Source organism: Ursus arctos, unplaced genomic scaffold, assembly GCF_023065955.2.
Source record: "Ursus arctos isolate Adak ecotype North America unplaced genomic scaffold, UrsArc2.0 scaffold_19, whole genome shotgun sequence".
NCBI lineage: Eukaryota > Metazoa > Chordata > Mammalia > Carnivora > Ursidae > Ursus > Ursus arctos.
This window is the reverse complement of record NW_026622863.1, coordinates 51570241-51586824: the sequence shown is the minus strand read 5'-3', so window position 1 is coordinate 51586824 and position 16584 is coordinate 51570241. Positions and strand designations below refer to the sequence as shown.

The window sequence follows — 16584 nt, the reverse complement described above, 5'->3', positions numbered from 1 at the left end:
GACCCGGGACCCTCAGCGTCTCCCGGGTTTCTCCGCGCCTGCCGCGTTCCCCGAGTGGCAGCGACCCCCGAAGGGCTCGTCCTGCGAAACACCGGGCCCCGCCACCCCCGCCGCCACGTTCCCCGGGTGACAGCGACCCCTGGCGGACTCGTCCCGCAGGCGACCCGGGCCCCGCCGCGTCTCCCGGGTCTCGCCGCGCCTGGCGCTTTTCCCGGGTGATAGCAAACCCCGAAGTGCTTGTCCTGCGGGGCGACCCGGGCCCCGACGCGTCTCCCGGGGGTCGCCGCGCCTGGCGCTTACCCCAGGTGACAGTGACCCCCGAAGGGCTCGTCCTGCGGAGCGACCCGGGACCCACCGTCCCCGCCGCCACGTTCCCCGGGTGACAGCGACCCCTGGCGGACTCGTCCTGCAGGCGACCCGGACCCGCCACGTCTCCGAGTGTCGCCGCGCCTGCCGCGTTCCTGGGGTGACAGCGACCCCCAGCGCCGCGCTTAGCTAGGCGGTCGGCCGTCTGGGTTCCGCAAGCTGCAGAAGAGGGGCTTCGCCAACGCTACCCGTTCTGGGAGCCTTTCCCGGGGGCGCCAGGTCGGCCTCCGCGCCCTCGACCTGGCGGCCCTCCTGCGCTCCGCGGAAGGAGGCCTGCTGCCTGCCCAGCCCCTGGGAGCCTGGCACACGCTTGGGGTCCTTTTATGTGGAACTTCCTCCTCTTTTCTTTCTTTCTTCTTCTTTTTTTTTTAGTCCCCGCCCCCCATTCCTTTTTCACTCCTTTTTTAATGATAAAGTACACACAACATAAAACTTAACAAGCATTAAGTCCATGCATAACGTTGTGCAGCCATCACCACCACGTATTCTGGAATATTTTCACCACTCCCCAAATGGGTTCCCCATACCCATTAGCAGCCACTCCCCATCTCCCCTCCCTCAGCCTCCCTCAGCCCCCCACACCTACTAATCTGCTTTCTTGCTGGATGGATTTTGGGCAGGGTTTTTAGGTCTAACCAAATCTGACCAGCATATGATTCTTTTTGATTCACAGAATGACTTTTTTTGTCGTTGTTTTTGAGATAAATGCCAACATTTTTCAAATCATAGATATTACCTAAAAATCTGGCATTATGGTCACCCTGGATTTCCCAAGAGCAGGTGTAGGGTCTCCCGAGCACCTCAGATCACCCCACCACTTGTGGGGATAGCCTGCACACACCTGGATTCAGCTTTTCATCCATCCCCAGCTCTTCACTGCTGGGCACCACTTGCCCCATGTAAACGAAAGCCTTACAAGTTTTGTTTTTTTTTTTTTCATTTCTTTTCTTTTTTTGGGGGGGGAGGGACTTTACTTGGAAATAGTGTTAGATTGACTCTGACCATATGTAAGCAAAGACCTTCTCCTTTAAATCATCCATAAGTCGCCTTGCAACTGGAAAAGCCTTTGGATCTGCCCTGCCCAGTCCACTGCTGCTTCTCCACCAAGCTGCCTCGTGCATCCCACTTGTAGCCTCTGTGCCCTAGCACCCTCCTGGGCCATGCAGATCCCTCCACTGCCTTCGCACCCTTCGCCGCGCTTGCCTTCTTGGAACTTGCACTCGCTGGGCCTCCAGACCTTGCTCGTGGCTCGCTCCAGCATCCCGGCTTACCCTCGAAGTCCTCACTGGGGGCTTCTGGTTCTACTCCATGCCTTAATTTCTTGTGGGCTCCTGCTCTCTTTCTAAGCACCTTCTTCTCATCCTGCTGAGGCAGAGTTTGTTCCTTGGAGCTCAGGTGGCAAGAGTGGGGGTCTTGGCCCCACAGTCAGCCTCTGATCTTTCAGGTACAGCACACATGATGAACAGGTTTAAGATGACAGGATATGTGGACAAAGAAATCCCAGTGTCCCCACTTGTTGGGGACCAGAGGTTTATTCCAATGCAGTTTTCATCCCAATCCCCCTAAGCCAGAGGCACATTCACAGCTCTCTGGGTTGGAGTAGGATTGTATGAGAGAGTTGGGGCCGCTGCCCACGTCAGTCAGGCCCCTCACTGCCATGGGCCCCAGCCATCCTCATGCTAACAGCTCCAAAGATGGGGTTCACGGAAGATGTCTGCCTGGGCATCCCCCAGACCAAATGCCCTCCAGAGACATCCGCCTGGTGTCCCTCAGTCCTCCAACTGAGCTCGTCCAAAGAATCCTTGATCGAAAGAAAACCCACTGCCTCCCCTATGCCAGCCCTCCACATTCCAAGGCCCAAGGATCACCCTGTTCTCTTTTCTCCTCTGCACTGAACTGTCCCAGCCTCCCTTTCTTCTATCTTCTTTTTTACATCTTTGGATGTCTGCAGCTGCCTCTAAGCAAACTCTGCCTCCAGCCCATTCCCCTCCATCCCATCCAATACCAGCAGCCAGCAGGATCCCTCTGAAACAGACACACTGAGATGACATAAAGCCCAGCTGACCAGTTCCCTCGAATTCTTTCCTGCTTCAGTAGCCCCCAGCACTGGGGTGGTGTAGGCTGGTCTCCTGCACCCACTCTGTCCCTGCCTGTCTCCACAGTGACTTCCATGCTGGGCCTCCTCACCTCCTCAAGGGCTTCACTACAGCATTTTACCAGCACCCAGCACAGAGCAGCCCTTTGCAAGTGAGGATGGGTGAATGGTAATCAAATGAGTGAGCTACAGCCACTGCCAAGACCCCACCACAGGGCTGCAGTGATCAGCCAAGGAAGCCTTACTTGGACCCCTGAGGAGATGGGGTGGCAGCACCATGGAAGGCCACCCTCAACACTCTCTGCCTTGGCTGACACAGGCACGGATGTGACCCAGGGTCCTGGGCCTGGAGAGTCACTCCTCAGAATCCCGATTCACCAAAGCTGCCAAATTGAGTTAACTGCCCAGCCTGCCTAGTCCCAGGATGCGGCTTAAGCTGTAGTGAGATAGAGCACCAGCCCTCCTCTTCTCTTTCTGCTCACTCCATGCATGCTTGGCTCACCCTGTACCTTCGTCTGCCAGTGTCCCCTGAAAGACCCCAACACCTACCCATTGGGACTCTTCCCAGCCTCCTTGTCTGTCTTCCAGTGCTTGTCACAGAGCATCTGCTGGGCCAGGTACTGGGTGCTGTGATGCAGTGCAAGTCCTCACCATCTCATGCTCCAGAACCAGAGGCAAACAGACCACCCTCCTCCCCACAGCAGCCAGGGCCTTTGGGAGCAGAGGCCTGGGCATTGCTAGGTTTTGAGGCTCCCAAAGTGATTTTTTCTTTAAGGATGAAATATATACACAAGGCTAAACACTGTAATATATTTAAGTGTATATATCAAATAATTTAACAAAAATAGAGTGTAATGAAGTTGTGCTATCCATGATGATTATAGAATTTCTTGAAACCTACACTGATTCTTAATGCAACTACTCCTGGTGCCGTCCTGTCACAGCCAGGTGGAGGCGACCCCTGTGGTTAGAGAAAGCTGAGATTGGCATGAGTGGGGCCCAACATGGCTTCAACATGGTCTGGAGGAGTGAAGGCAACACAGAGCTAGCCTTCAGATCACCTTGTTTAATTGACAGTGTTCTTAAACCCTTTGAATTTCCTGTGAATCAAGAGATTTCACACACAAATCCAAATCTTTGGTTTCTTTCCAGAAGTACAGACCTGGTACACTGGGCTTACCTGTCCACATGGCATCACTTGGTAGAGACCATCAGCACTCATCCCTTTAGAGCCCAGCCCCTGCAGGCGTTTGAGTTTGTGAAAGCTGGCTGGAAAAAAACAAGGATTAGGAGGGTAGAGGAAGGTAACAGAGGGGCAAGTCCCAAGGGAGCTGGGCAGGGCAACCTGGCTCAATATTAGGGCTGGGGTATGTCCCCATGAGCAGGCAAGTCTGTGTAGCACCATCGACAACTCATTACCAGGACTCTGCCCAGGCCTTTTGGGGAAAAGATCTGGTCATGAGAAGTGTATACACACCTTTTGATACAGTAAAAGGAAAATAGGGGGAAGAGTACACATTTTGTGGAAGAAAAAAACCAACAGAAAAAAAAATTATCTTTTTGATTTTGGTTTGCAGGTGAGAGAACTGATAATTGACATTTTATGTATATTTTAAAGCCTTCATACACTAGTACAGAGAAGAGAAGGTGGGCTTTCAGTATGACAATCACAAATGTGGGCCTTTATAGTCTGAATGTACAAGACACTTTAAACAAAAGCCGATAAGCTTGTCTTTGCCTTGACTACATCAGTGCATTCTGATTTTGAGCCATCCATCATATTTTTTCATAACAACCACTGTTGTAGGGCTTATGAAATTTAAAGTCTTTTACTCATGTGAGAATCAGCCTAATCTTTTCAAGTGTCTTTATGTGTAAAGAAAAGGTACCCAGCTAGGTTCTTCCCTAACGTGAGAATTCCTACTGTCTTTTCTGCTGTTTTCAGAGCTGTTTCAAATAAATTGTTCCAGTCAAAGAAAAAATGCCCTTGTCTTGACACTTTTTCTCAGCTTCAAATCCAGCATGCAAGCCCTGACTTGAATCAATTAGTCTTTCTTAAAGTGGCAAGAGCACGTGGCTCAGCCCTGGTTAGATTCTTTTCACCCCCTGCTCCAGGGACGGCCCGTGCACATCAGTGAAATAAAGTCTGGCTTGAGTGGTGAATGGCAAACGTGCACACCTTGTCCACTGGCGCCTGGTCCACTGTTGGCTGCTGTGCCCTGGGCCCAGCCCCTAGCAGGCCTTAGTCAATGTTCGGCCAATGACAAATTCTGTGAGGACACATCAGCTTTGAATATTATGGTGTTGTTCATGGGATGCCTGGGTGGCTCAGTCAGTTAAGCATCGGCCTTTGGCTCAGGTCATGACCCCGGGATCCTGGGATCAGCCCCTCGTTGGGCTCCCCGCTCAGTGGGGAGTCTGCTTCTCCCTCTCCTCCTGCTCCTCCCCCCTGCTTGCGCGCGCTCTCTCACTCTCACAAATAAATAAATCTTAAAAAAAAAAAAAAAAAAAGAATGCTGTTCAAATGCACACATCTGACGATGTAAACCAGTTTAAAAATGTGTCTACCATGGGATGTTTCCTACAACCACGTCCTAAATACTGCAAGGCAGGGTCGGCGTGGTAAAACGTAAACGGCTCTTGTATTTGGCATCTTAGTGAATGTATCTGTTTTAATTTTTGTGTGTCGTTTTTGTGTCTTGCACTTTTTGTTGTTTTGGGGAAACACCAGTTTGTTTTACAACAATAAAGTTTACGGCAGTTTCCAACATGAAAGCAGTATGTCCTTGCTCCGAGAAGACTCACCTGACTCACAGGCCCTGCCCACGCGGCCTCAGCCTGGCTGGGTCCTCCTTGCGGAGATTGCTTCTCGGGATCTTCCCACGGCCTCTGCTCAGCGTCCTCCCTGACTCCCCTGACCCCCCCGACCACTCTCTCTACACTAGTCCCCGGCCAGTTACAGCTGTAAAAGCGCGGGGGCGACGTTCGCGGGGCCCACGACACAGCCCGCGGGAACTGGACACTTGTGACGGCGCCATAAGCACCCGCGTCGAAACTCGAACTCGGTTCCCCCAAGACCTGACGGCAGGGGCCGATGCGCACGGAACCCGCGCATGGGCCTCCGGGAGTTGTAGTTCGGCGCCTGCCTGCGCAGGCGCTCTCCCGGTCAACGACGGGCGTGGTCTTCGACCATCAGACAAGAGAATGCGGCGTGGAAGGTTTTTGGGGCGGTGAGGCGAGGCTAAGGCCGGCGGGGGTCCGCGAGGCCGAGCTCGTACTCGGAGCGCAGGAGCCACTGCCCTGGGTGGGGGCGAGGCGAGCACGGAAACGACAGGAAATGCGCGCGCCGCCCTCTGGGAGATGTAGTTGGGCGCCCTCCTGCGCAGGCGCAGACCCGGCTGGTGGCGGCCGCGGCCTTTGTCCTGTCGTCCGGCTGGTGAGTGAGACTGGGGTGGCCGGAACGAAGGAGACCGAGGCGGGCGGGCATCCGGGGTCTTCCCGCGTGCGTCTGTGGAGAGTCCTTTTTCCTGTTTTGGGCCCGGGGCTGGTCGCTATGGGTGCGGTGGGGGCGGAGCCGAGTGGGCGGGGCCCGGATTGAGGGTGGGGGTGTCTCCGGGTCCGAGAGGAGGAGTTGGGGCCAGGGTGGGGCCCTGGCTCTGGCAAAAGGGGTGGGCGCCTCCGGCTTCGGGGTCACAGTCAGAGATGCTAGCTGGTCCGACCCTTCAGAGACTGGAGCCATCCTGACCTGCATCCTTCCCCTGCTTTGGTGGGACGTCCGGGGTTTGGAGGGTGGGGAGGGCCGAGGCCCCCCTGAGAAGTCATCTCTGGAGCTTCACCGTTACCGGGCGGCTTCTCAGGATGATTGTGAGGGAGACCAAAAGCACAAGACTTTACTCCCAGCCGCCTGGGACCCAGAAAACAGACTCATTATGTTAAAGTCATCGAGTACCATCCAGGCTCCTTTATTAATTCAGCAAGCACGTACGTATTTGGATGTCCTGGGTGCCAGGCCCTATCCTATACCCAAGAGCCCAGAATATTGTCTTGGCCCCCAGAGCCCCCAGGGGAGTCAGGGAGATGATAAGAAACCTGTCAACACATCACTAAAGAAGATAACTCCCATCTTGGAAACTGCTGTGAAGACAACAGGGCACAAGTGGGATGGGACAGAATCAGGGGTGCACAGGAAGCGTATCAAGGGGAGGTACAGAGAGACAAGGGAAATACATACTACCTTTGGCCTGACTTTCATTTGGGGCGCTCAGCCAGGGATGAGGGCCCTGCATGTTGTGGATGCTAAGCAGGTGCTCGCTGAAGCAAGAGGCTTTCCTTCCAGCACCGATTGCCTTCACGTGTATACTGCTGTGCCAGCCTCCATTTTCAGCCCTTGCCACACCTTAATTCCTATAATCTCTGTGCTGGGTCACCAATCTCATTTTATAGGAGGGGGAAACCAAGGCAAACAGTGCCCAAAGACTCCATAACTGTCCAGCTTTCTGTGATAGTAACAGAAATAGTCACCATCCATCTGGGCAACTGGGGATGTGTCCCTTGCTCGCCATGGCCTCAGTTTTCCTATTTGTGAAATGGGGTAGGAAAATTCAAGGTAATTCGCCAACAATGCCTGGAATAGCACCTGGAAAATGCCAAGCTGAGGTTTTACCGTTGGGTTTAGCCTGGGTGCAGGGCTCCAGGCTCTAGCAGCCAAAACCCTTCCTACTTGCACACAGACTCCAGGGTGTGGGGTTTCTGGTCACCACAGTCACTCGCCCAGTCTCTCACATCCCCTTTCCCCCCAGAACTGCCTGCTGAGGAGCTAGCTGTTCCTGCAAGAGGCCAGAGGAGGAGGGAATGACTGCTGGGCTCCTCGCTGCCGGGGCCCCGGTGAGTACACCACCACCTTCACATTCGGGCCTCCCAGGCCCTGGCGTCAGGTCCCCACCAACTCATTCTGCTCTCAGGGCCTTTGCCCTTACTCTCCCCCCTGCCAGGAATGTGCTTTAGTCAGCTCCATCTTCCTCCAGATCTCCCACCCCCCACCTCTGAGAGGATCTCCCTGATTCCTTCACCTGCCCTAGTCTACTCTGCCAGACAGCACTCATCCATTCCACTGATGTGTCTGGCACTTTCTCGACACAGGGTTCCAGTGTGTACTCCCAACTCACTCTCTCCATCCAGTCCCTTAGGCGACAGGTACTTAGTACCTGCCATTGACCAGGTGCCCTTTCAGGCACTGTTGTAGGAACTGCAGCTGTAGGAACAGACAAGCAAAAAATTACCATCCCTGTGGGGCCTACAGTCCCTATAAGGACTACAGATGTGCCAAGTGTTGTGCAGGGAAATGAGGCCCAGAAGAAGATGGGTTTGGGCACCAGGCATTAACCAGTATAGCCCAGAAGGCCTGCCTGAGGAAGTGGCCCCCAAACAGAGACCTGCTTGGGGGTAGGGAGTGAGATCAAGGCCCACAGGGATAATGTTCCAGGCCGGGGGAATACCATGAGCAAAGGCCTGGAGGTGGAACCATGCCAGGCACTTTCCATAAAGGGCAGGCACACACGTGTAACAGGAGGACCGAGAACAAGTTCTCCTAGGCTGGCTGCAGGGGGCCTAGGGCCTTGGGAAGCAGTTCTGACCATCTTTGCCACGTGCAAAGGCCCAGAACACAGTAAGCACTCAGTGAATGGGTGGAAATGTGTCAAAGCCTGTGGTCAGTGCTGGACGCACTTCACCTTATCCTACCCCCACATCAGCCCCATGAGGTTGGAATGAGGAAACTAAGACACAGAGGCACGTCACAGCCCTGAGGACACACAGCTGGGAGTGGCCGAGCCAGGCCTGAGCTCAGAACGCCTGGGCCCACCTCAGACCACGCACCCCCACCAGTGCCCCCAGTGCTTGGCACATATCCCACTGCCTTCGTGGCTCTTCTTCCAGACCTCTGCATGGCTATTCCAGCAGCAACCCTCCCACCTTCTCTAGAGCACTGACCCCTCCTGGAATTTCATTTTTTGTCGGCTCCCATACCCTTCAGCTAGCACGTGAGCACCACATGGCCAGGTCTGTGTCTCTTGTTTCCCTGGCATCTGCGGTGCCCAGAACAGTGACCTGCACTCACTAGACTCTGGAGATAACTACTAAGACCTATTGAGTCTGGAAAATGTAGCCGAAATGGGGAAATTGGTGAAAGAAAATAAAACATCCCCAAGCCCCCCCAGCACACCTGCCTGAATGATGGCTCACACAGGTAAAGCACTCACTATGTGCCAGGCCCAGGACACACACATCATGTGAATTCTCTTACTCCTCCCAACAGCCTTCTCAGGGAGTTCTCACTAACTCACAGATGAGGGCAGAGCGGCACAGAGCACTTTAAAAGATGGACCTGGGGCTGGAGTTTGAAGCCCGATCATCTGGGTCCAGAGCCAAATCTTGACAGCGCCACCCCCAGATATCTAGTTCATACCCGTGTTGCCCCACATCTCCCCTCTGGTGGAAGAAATGTTAGCAGAGGCAGATGCTGCCAGTTGGGCCAGGATCCAGTATTTGAGTACCTGTGTCCCTCACTCCCCTCACGCAGGGCAGTGACACCATTGTCAAGGTGAGGCCCTGGACTTTACCTCTGCTCCCCACCTACCCTCCCCCGCCGGCCATCCACAGTACTTGATTTGGTGAGATGAAACCGCCTTTGTGGATGTCTGCCCCTGCCCCTCACATGCCTTTAAGAAAATCGTAAATTCCCCACCCAGTCGTGGAAGAAACTGGCATCGTGTGGGAATTTCAGAAAACACACACAAGTGTGGTAGTGACGGGAATCACCCCAGGAGCCACCATTAGCCTTTCTCCTTGGGGATTGTGTTTTTACCCCAATATGTAAATTTCCAAAATTAAAGACGAGGAAATGGTCCCCAGGGATCCCATCACTGGATACCCCCCCCAGTCGGGATCATTTGCTTGTTCCCACCATTCCACTGGCTCTTTTCTTTCTCCCCACTTTGAATTCAGGTATTGTTAATGCACAGTGCAGATTTACATGAGTGTGTGGCTTGGTGCCTGCAGCTATGGACACCAGTGGACATTCTAGCTGATGTGTGGGAGGTTTTCAGTCTCCCAGGGATCCTTCGTGCCCCTCCCTTGGTCACCGCCATGATGGCATCTCAGGGGCCCTGTGTTTGCACGACTGGGGTGTATCCCCTTATATCTTAAGACCCCCTCTCCTCCAGCAGAGCCCTCAGGCCCCACAGGAAAACCTGGCCCAAATCCTCAGATCTGAGAAAACCCCTCCCCCCGCCAGCCTCGCTGTCCCCGTCCACCAGCTGCTCTCACTAGCAGCCATTGCCAGGCTTGGCCTGGGTGAGGACATTCGTGTGTGACATTTGTTTCAGGAACAAGTGACTTTTGAGGACATAGTCGTGGACTTCACCCAGGAGGAGTGGGGGCAGCTGGAGCCTGACCAGAGGACCCTGTACCGCAATGTGATGCTGGAGACCTTCAGGCTCCTGGTCTCCGTGGGTAAGGCCACAACTGAACCCCCAATGTTCTGCCCCAGCACAGATTCTAATTCTCCTGGGTTAAAAGTAGGAGTAGGTCTAGGCCTTAAAAGCAAATACCTTGGATGAGTTTCTGGCTTTAGAGACCTGATGTTTGGTTGCAAATTACAGATCCCACTTGAAAATGCCAGAAGCAGAAAATCATGGGGTAAGAGGGTCACAGTGGGTCCCATGACTGCAGAATCCCAGGGTTGACCTGAGTCTTCCTGTGGTCTGTCAGGAGCCCCTCACTTCATACCTCCTCCCTCTGGGTCCAGGGCCAAGTCTTGACAGTGCCACCTCTTTCTGCCTTCATTCACGGATGGGACTTCTGGAGGTGAGAAGAGAGCTGCCAGATGCCTCTTCTGTGTCTGAGGCCTGCAGAAAAGACAGGATCTGTGTCCTGGGCACCCATGGAAGGCCCATGGGTTGTCTTGTGTGGCAGCCAGATCCCCTCCACACTGGTCATTGTTGCCAGCGAGCAGGGGAAGCAGCAGAGCTCTGATTGGCTGGGGCTGGGTCACACGTCCCCCCAGAGCTAGGGTTGGGGTCCCTGTGGGGCCTGACATCAGGGCCTTTACCACAACTGTGGCCTCTGGGGCCTGCAGCCAAGTGGGTCCCGGAGGAAGGAAGGTGCAGTGGACAGAGGGGTGAGGAGGGTCCTTGAACACAAACACGCACTCGTGGGTCTCCACTTGAGCAGGATGCTGGCTCCCCAGGCTGGATGTCATCTCCCTGCTGGAGCAGGAGGAGTGGTGGGCAGCGGATATGTGCTTAGGTGAGGGGAGAGCCCTGCAGGGCTGGCAGGAGCCCATTCACCCCTGTGGCACTCTCTCTCCATATCTGTTCTCGCATTCTTCAGAGCAAATTGACTATTCAGTCTTTCGGTAAACATGCACCAAGCACCTGTTCTGCTGTGAGTGAGACCTTCAGTGAATTTACCTTCTTGGTGAGGGAAGGGGCACGCAGTAAACAGGTGGAATAATAGCTGCACAAGACGCTCACGGCGTATAACGAATGCTGAGGAAGTGAACACAGGTCATGAGGCAGGGGCCAGGTTGTGGGGAGGACCTGAGCCGAGATAGGCCAGCCTCTGCAGGGAGGCGACATGTGAGCTGAAGCCTGAGTCATGGGAACAGTGCCGCCACGAAATAAGCTGGGAGAACAGAATTCCAGGCAGAAGGAACAGCAAGTGCAAAGGCACTGGGGTGGGGCAGCAGCCTGCTCTTCTTATGTAACAAACACTCCAGCCTCAGTGGTTTAAACCACAGAATCTTACTCATGTATCTGTGGGTCGGTGGATCCAGTCTGGGCTTTTCCACATGCCCGTGGGGGCTGTGTTCTTCAAACATCTTATTCAGCTCCTGAGACCAATACCAGCTCTGTAGGAAGTGGGGCTGTCCCGGCACTGGTGTCGGACCCTGACCCAGGTTAAGCAGTGGCCCATCACCAGGGCCCAGGAAGAATAGCCAGTGTGTGGGAGGGGGTCACAAGAGAGTCCCCAGCTTCAGGAGCAAGCAGCCTTCACCTAGGGTACTTGCTTTCTAGGATTGCTTTAACAAATGACCACAAACTTAGTGGCTTAAAGCAACACGAATTATCTTCCAGTTCTAGAGGTCAGAAGTCCAAAATGGGTGTCACTGTGCTACAGTGCAGGTGGCAGCAGGCAGTGTTCCTTCTGCAGAGCCTGGCGACAACCCATTTCCTTTCACTTTCCAGCTTTCAGAGGTGCCCGCAGTCCTTGACTCACAGCCTCGTCCATCTTCCAAGTGAGCATGGCCCTGAGGTCGTCTCACATCTTTCTCACAGATCAGAACTCTTGCGACTGCCTTGGGCCCAGCAGGATAACCCACGGTAATCTCAGATGATGAGCTAATGTCAGAGGGTTAGCAACTCTCACTCCTCACTGGTTAGGAATCAGAACATGGACATACTTGGGAGCCACTACTTTGCCAGCCACACCTGGCTTGACCTCTTCTTTTTCCCCTGAACACTTCATTAGAGCGTAATATAAATGGGCAGGTGCTCACCTCACACCTTTAGGCCAATCCAGTGTTGGGGTGGGGACGGCATGCACTGAGGCCATGGTTGTGCAGGGCAGACTGGGTACTGGGGCCAAAAGGCAGTCCTGCCGCATTTGTTTGTTCATTCAGCATGTCTGCTGGCCTCTGCCGTGGGCAGGGGTGCCGTGGTGACCAAGGTGGACAGAAGCCCTGCCCTCAGGGTGCTCCCAGTGGGTGAGACAGACTCAACGGACCAGGTCCAAGTCCTCTTGTTCACCTCAGGTCATTTATCCCTGCTTCTGGCAATACAGAGCTCAGCTGTCTCTGGTCTGGGGAAGCTGGTGGTTTCTTTACATCTGGCTGAGGTGAAACAGCAGCAAGAGACCACCAAGAAGAAACTGGATCTGAGCAGTGGGAGGACTGGGCTGGCTAGTTCTTAACCTGTGAGAGGCGGCTCTTCCTCCGTCACCACCTGGCACTTGGAGACTGCTTCTGGCCATTGCTCTGCCCTTTCCAGCCTGGGGCATCTGTTGACGGCTTCCCTAGATGCTTGCTGTCTGCCCTGCATCCTCTCCCTGCCCTCATTCTCTGTGTTCCCCTTGCAAGCTCCCTTCATGTCCCTACACCAGCTTCCCCACCCTGACTATTCTCTGTGCTTTCTCTCTGCTCCTGTTCCTTCCCTGATTTGCAAAACTGAATTTTTAAGTGGTTCAAAGCCACTTGTGCCTTCAGCCTTTCAAGACCATCAGTTTTATTCTTTAGCCACACACCCACCACAAACTCTTCCCCCTAAACTGAAATAAGGAACATCTCCATTTTTTTTCTTTCAGATTTGGAAACTCAACCCAAAACCAAACTGTCAGCTCCAAAGCAAGACATCACTGAAGAAAGAGCAAGCAGTGTCCTGGTGGAAAGGTTCCTGTGGGATAGTCTGTGGTACTCTGAGAGTGACGATGCCGAGGGCCACTGGGGACAGAGTCACGAGAGCCGAGATGGCCATGTGGTGCGGGCAGCATTCACGCCTGTGAAGATACCCATGCAGCAGCAGCAGGTGAATGGGTTCGGGGAAAACTTGATTCTGAGCCCCAGTCTCCCAGCTCAGCCAATGACTCCTGAAAGACAAGACCTCCACATGCTGGGGACACGTGGGAAGAGGGGGAAGCCAGACCCAGGGTTAAATGCTCAACAGAAAATATATGCAAAGGAGAAGCCCTACAAATGTCAGGCATGTGGAAAGGCCTTCAGTCACAGCTCAGCACTTATTGAGCACCATCGAACACACACGGGAGAGAGACCTTATGAGTGTCACGAATGCGGAAAAGGCTTCCGAAACAGCTCGGCACTTACCAAACACCAGAGAATCCACACTGGCGAGAAACCTTACAAGTGTACTCAGTGTGGGAAAACCTTCAACCAGATTGCCCCACTGATCCAGCACCAGAGAACTCACACAGGGGAGAAGCCCTACGAGTGCAGCGAGTGCGGGAAATCCTTCAGTTTCAGGTCGTCCTTCAGTCAACATGAGCGGACTCACACTGGGGAGAAGCCCTACGAGTGCGGCGAGTGTGGGAAGGCCTTCCGGCAAAGCATCCACCTCACCCAGCACCTGCGAATCCACACGGGGGAGAAGCCCTACCAGTGTGGGGAGTGCGGCAAGGCCTTCAGCCACAGCTCTTCCTTAACCAAACACCAGCGAATCCACACGGGGGAGAAGCCCTATGAGTGCCACGAGTGTGGGAAGGCCTTCACGCAGATCACACCACTGATTCAGCACCAAAGGACCCACACGGGAGAGAAGCCGTATGAGTGCAATGAGTGCGGGAAGGCCTTCAGCCAGAGCACGCTCCTGACTGAGCATCGGAGGATCCACACAGGAGAGAAGCCCTATGGGTGCAACGAGTGTGGAAAAACCTTCAGCCACAGCTCATCACTCAGCCAGCATGAGCGGACGCACACAGGAGAGAAGCCGTACGAGTGCAGCCAGTGTGGGAAGGCCTTCCGGCAGAGCACACACCTCACTCAACATCAGAGAATCCACACAGGAGAGAAGCCCTACGAGTGTGGCGATTGTGGCAAGGCCTTCAGCCACAGCTCATCCCTCACCAAACACCAGCGAATCCACACTGGAGAGAAGCCCTATGAATGTAACGAGTGCGGCAGAGCCTTCAGCCAGCTCGCCCCACTCATTCAGCATCAGAGGATCCACACAGGAGAAAAGCCTTATGAATGTAACGCATGTGGCAGAGCCTTCAGCCAGAGCTCCCTTCTCATAGAACACCAGAGGATTCACACCAAGGAAAAGCCCTACGGGTGCAATGAGTGTGGAAAATCCTTCAGCCACAGCTCATCGCTCAGCCAGCATGAGCGGACACACACTGGGGAGAAGCCCTACGAATGTCAGGATTGTGGGAAATCATTCAGGCAGAGCACCCACCTCACTCAGCACCGGAGGATCCACACAGGAGAGAAGCCATATGAGTGCAGGGACTGTGGGAAAGCCTTCACACACAGCTCGTCCCTTACCAAGCACCAGAGAACTCATACTGGGTAGACCCACTTCACACTCCCTGGGACATGGGAAAGCCTTAAGTCATAGCTCATCCCTTACTAGACCTGACCCAGTCTTTCTCAACAGAAACAATACAAGTATATGCATATGCAAGCCTTCGCACATAGTACGTGCCTCAGACACCCTCAGAGAGAAGCGACGGAAAGGACTGTGGGAATATGGAGCTCTAGGGCATCCATCCCCGGACAGCAGATCATCCAGACAGTAGTAAGGACATGTGGAGTTAATCAGTGTTGAGGACCTTCAGTCACGAGTGCCCACTAATGCTACATCATAGAACCTACAAAAAAGAGAAATGGAAAAAAAAATGTAGCAGATCTGGAGATGGCTTCTGTCCAAGGATTCACGATATTCCAAACTAGAGATTTTCAAAGTGGTGAGAAACCCAACAAATGCTTTTTATATACAGAAAGCAGATATACTCAGAATTTATCATCATTGCACATTCCATTCTTGGCACAGGTACTTATGAATGGTGAAGGTGACTCTAAATTTCTCTACAGGACTCACAGGCATTAGAAACACAGATGTTGCTGTTTCACAAAAAGGAAGATTTTTCCTTTGTTAAGCCACCATCTTAGGAACAACAGCACCTCCACATTGGAACCTTATGTTTTGCAAGGCTTCTCTCTTTTGAGAAATGTACAAGTTAATCTTCTTTTGATTGTTTTCATTGATTCTTCTTGGTGTTTAAGCTTTTGTTTTTGTATAATTTATCTTGAAGATCCATAGTCTTACATTAAATCCTGAATCCACTAACAGCAGTCTCTCCGACAACCACAACCCCTGAATGGTGACTTGCCATCCTCATTAGAACCCATATTTAAATTGCATTGGCTGGATTTGGTCACCAACCATCAGGGTTATATTGGTTGATTTGGTTTTCCGATCACAATGCCAGGATGTAAGTTTCCAGTTAACTTGAAATTTCTCCCTTTGGGGAAGGATATTACAAATAGTCTTCCAATAGTCCCCAGTATGCTTATGCAATGCCTCCCCTTCCTTTTTTTGGAATTAATTTCATAGTCATTTATAAGCCACTTAAGAAAACAGCCGTCTCCAGGAGAAACAATGCAAGCCACATCAGTAATTTTAGCTATTGTCACAGTCCCATTTAAGAAGCAGAACAGGTGAAATTAATATCTGTCCCTGTATATCCCAAATGTTACCATTTCAACGTGTCACTATAAAAGACCACTGATGAGATGTTTTGCTTACTTTCTGTATAGTACATCTTTGAAATCCAGTGTATACTATACATTTGTGGCACACCTCAGTTCCCTGTAGCCTCCTTTCTGGTGCTCATTTGCTCATTTCCAATGGCTGGACTGGACTGGCGTGGGCAGCTCAATAGCCTCGGCCCTCGGATCAGCTGTTTTGTCCTCCTCCCTTTCCCTGGGCTTCTATCCTTGTGTTGCGTCTTGTACTCAAGGAAACCAGATGTACTGAGAAGATGAGCTTCTTTAAGTAAATGGCATGACAGGCTCCTACCACTGAATCTCGTGTAGAAAATAGGTCATGCCAGTTGTGCACAGTTCGGACTCTCTAGGATGATACTTCTTACTGGAGAACACTGCATTTGGAAAACATGTTAGGGCTCCTCTATTCCAGTTCAGTTCAGTAAAAATGGAACCCAGCCACACTCTTCTGCAGTCCTTTGAAAATGCCAGATGACTGAGAAACAGAGTCACGCAAGCTCCTGCTGTCCCGTGCAGCCCTGCTCCCCTGCCCCCACAATGACACACACACGAATACGGCACAGAACTGGGAACCATGGGGAGGTGCCCACAGTATCCCTTCTATCCTCCATCAGGGAGTGGGAGGCGAATTCCCTCCCTAGCAGGGCCACACCCCTGGAGGGAAGTTGAAGCTACACCCAGAGTATCAGAAAAATGGCAGAGGCAAGTACACTCCTGACTAGAGGTCCTCACTTACCTGGAGAGTTGCTGCTATGTCTCAATTATTGACACAAAAGTTGAAGACCAACAAGGAAAAATGAAGGGTGTGAACACAGGCTCAGTAGAG

General features: G+C 52.9%; 1 protein-coding gene and 1 long non-coding RNA gene across 3 annotated transcripts; one reads left to right on the top strand and one right to left on the bottom strand.

The window, feature by feature from the left end:
- Positions 1-1025: 1025 nt before the first annotated feature.
- LOC130544078 (uncharacterized) lies at positions 1026-5765 on the bottom strand. The gene is made up of 2 exons (XR_008960034.1): positions 5267-5765; positions 1026-3730 (listed from the first exon to the last, which is right to left on the bottom strand). It is a non-coding gene; the product is annotated as an uncharacterized LOC130544078 (long non-coding RNA).
- Positions 3093-15315, top strand: LOC113248039 (zinc finger protein 135). Of its 2 annotated transcripts, XM_044380425.3 has the most exons (4): positions 3093-5897; positions 7261-7345; positions 9844-9970; positions 12821-15315. In XM_044380425.3, exons 2-4 carry the CDS (start codon positions 7313-7315, stop codon positions 14539-14541), a joined length of 1881 nt encoding a protein of 626 aa, XP_044236360.1. In that variant the 5' UTR covers positions 3093-5897; positions 7261-7312; the 3' UTR covers positions 14542-15315. The 2 variants fall into 2 exon arrangements, with proteins under 2 accessions (XP_044236360.1, XP_044236362.1); XM_044380427.3 differs by lacking the exons at positions 3093-5897; positions 7261-7345 and adding an exon at positions 11707-11841 and having other exon boundaries at positions 9868-9970.
- The last annotated feature ends 1269 nt before the right edge of the window (positions 15316-16584 follow it).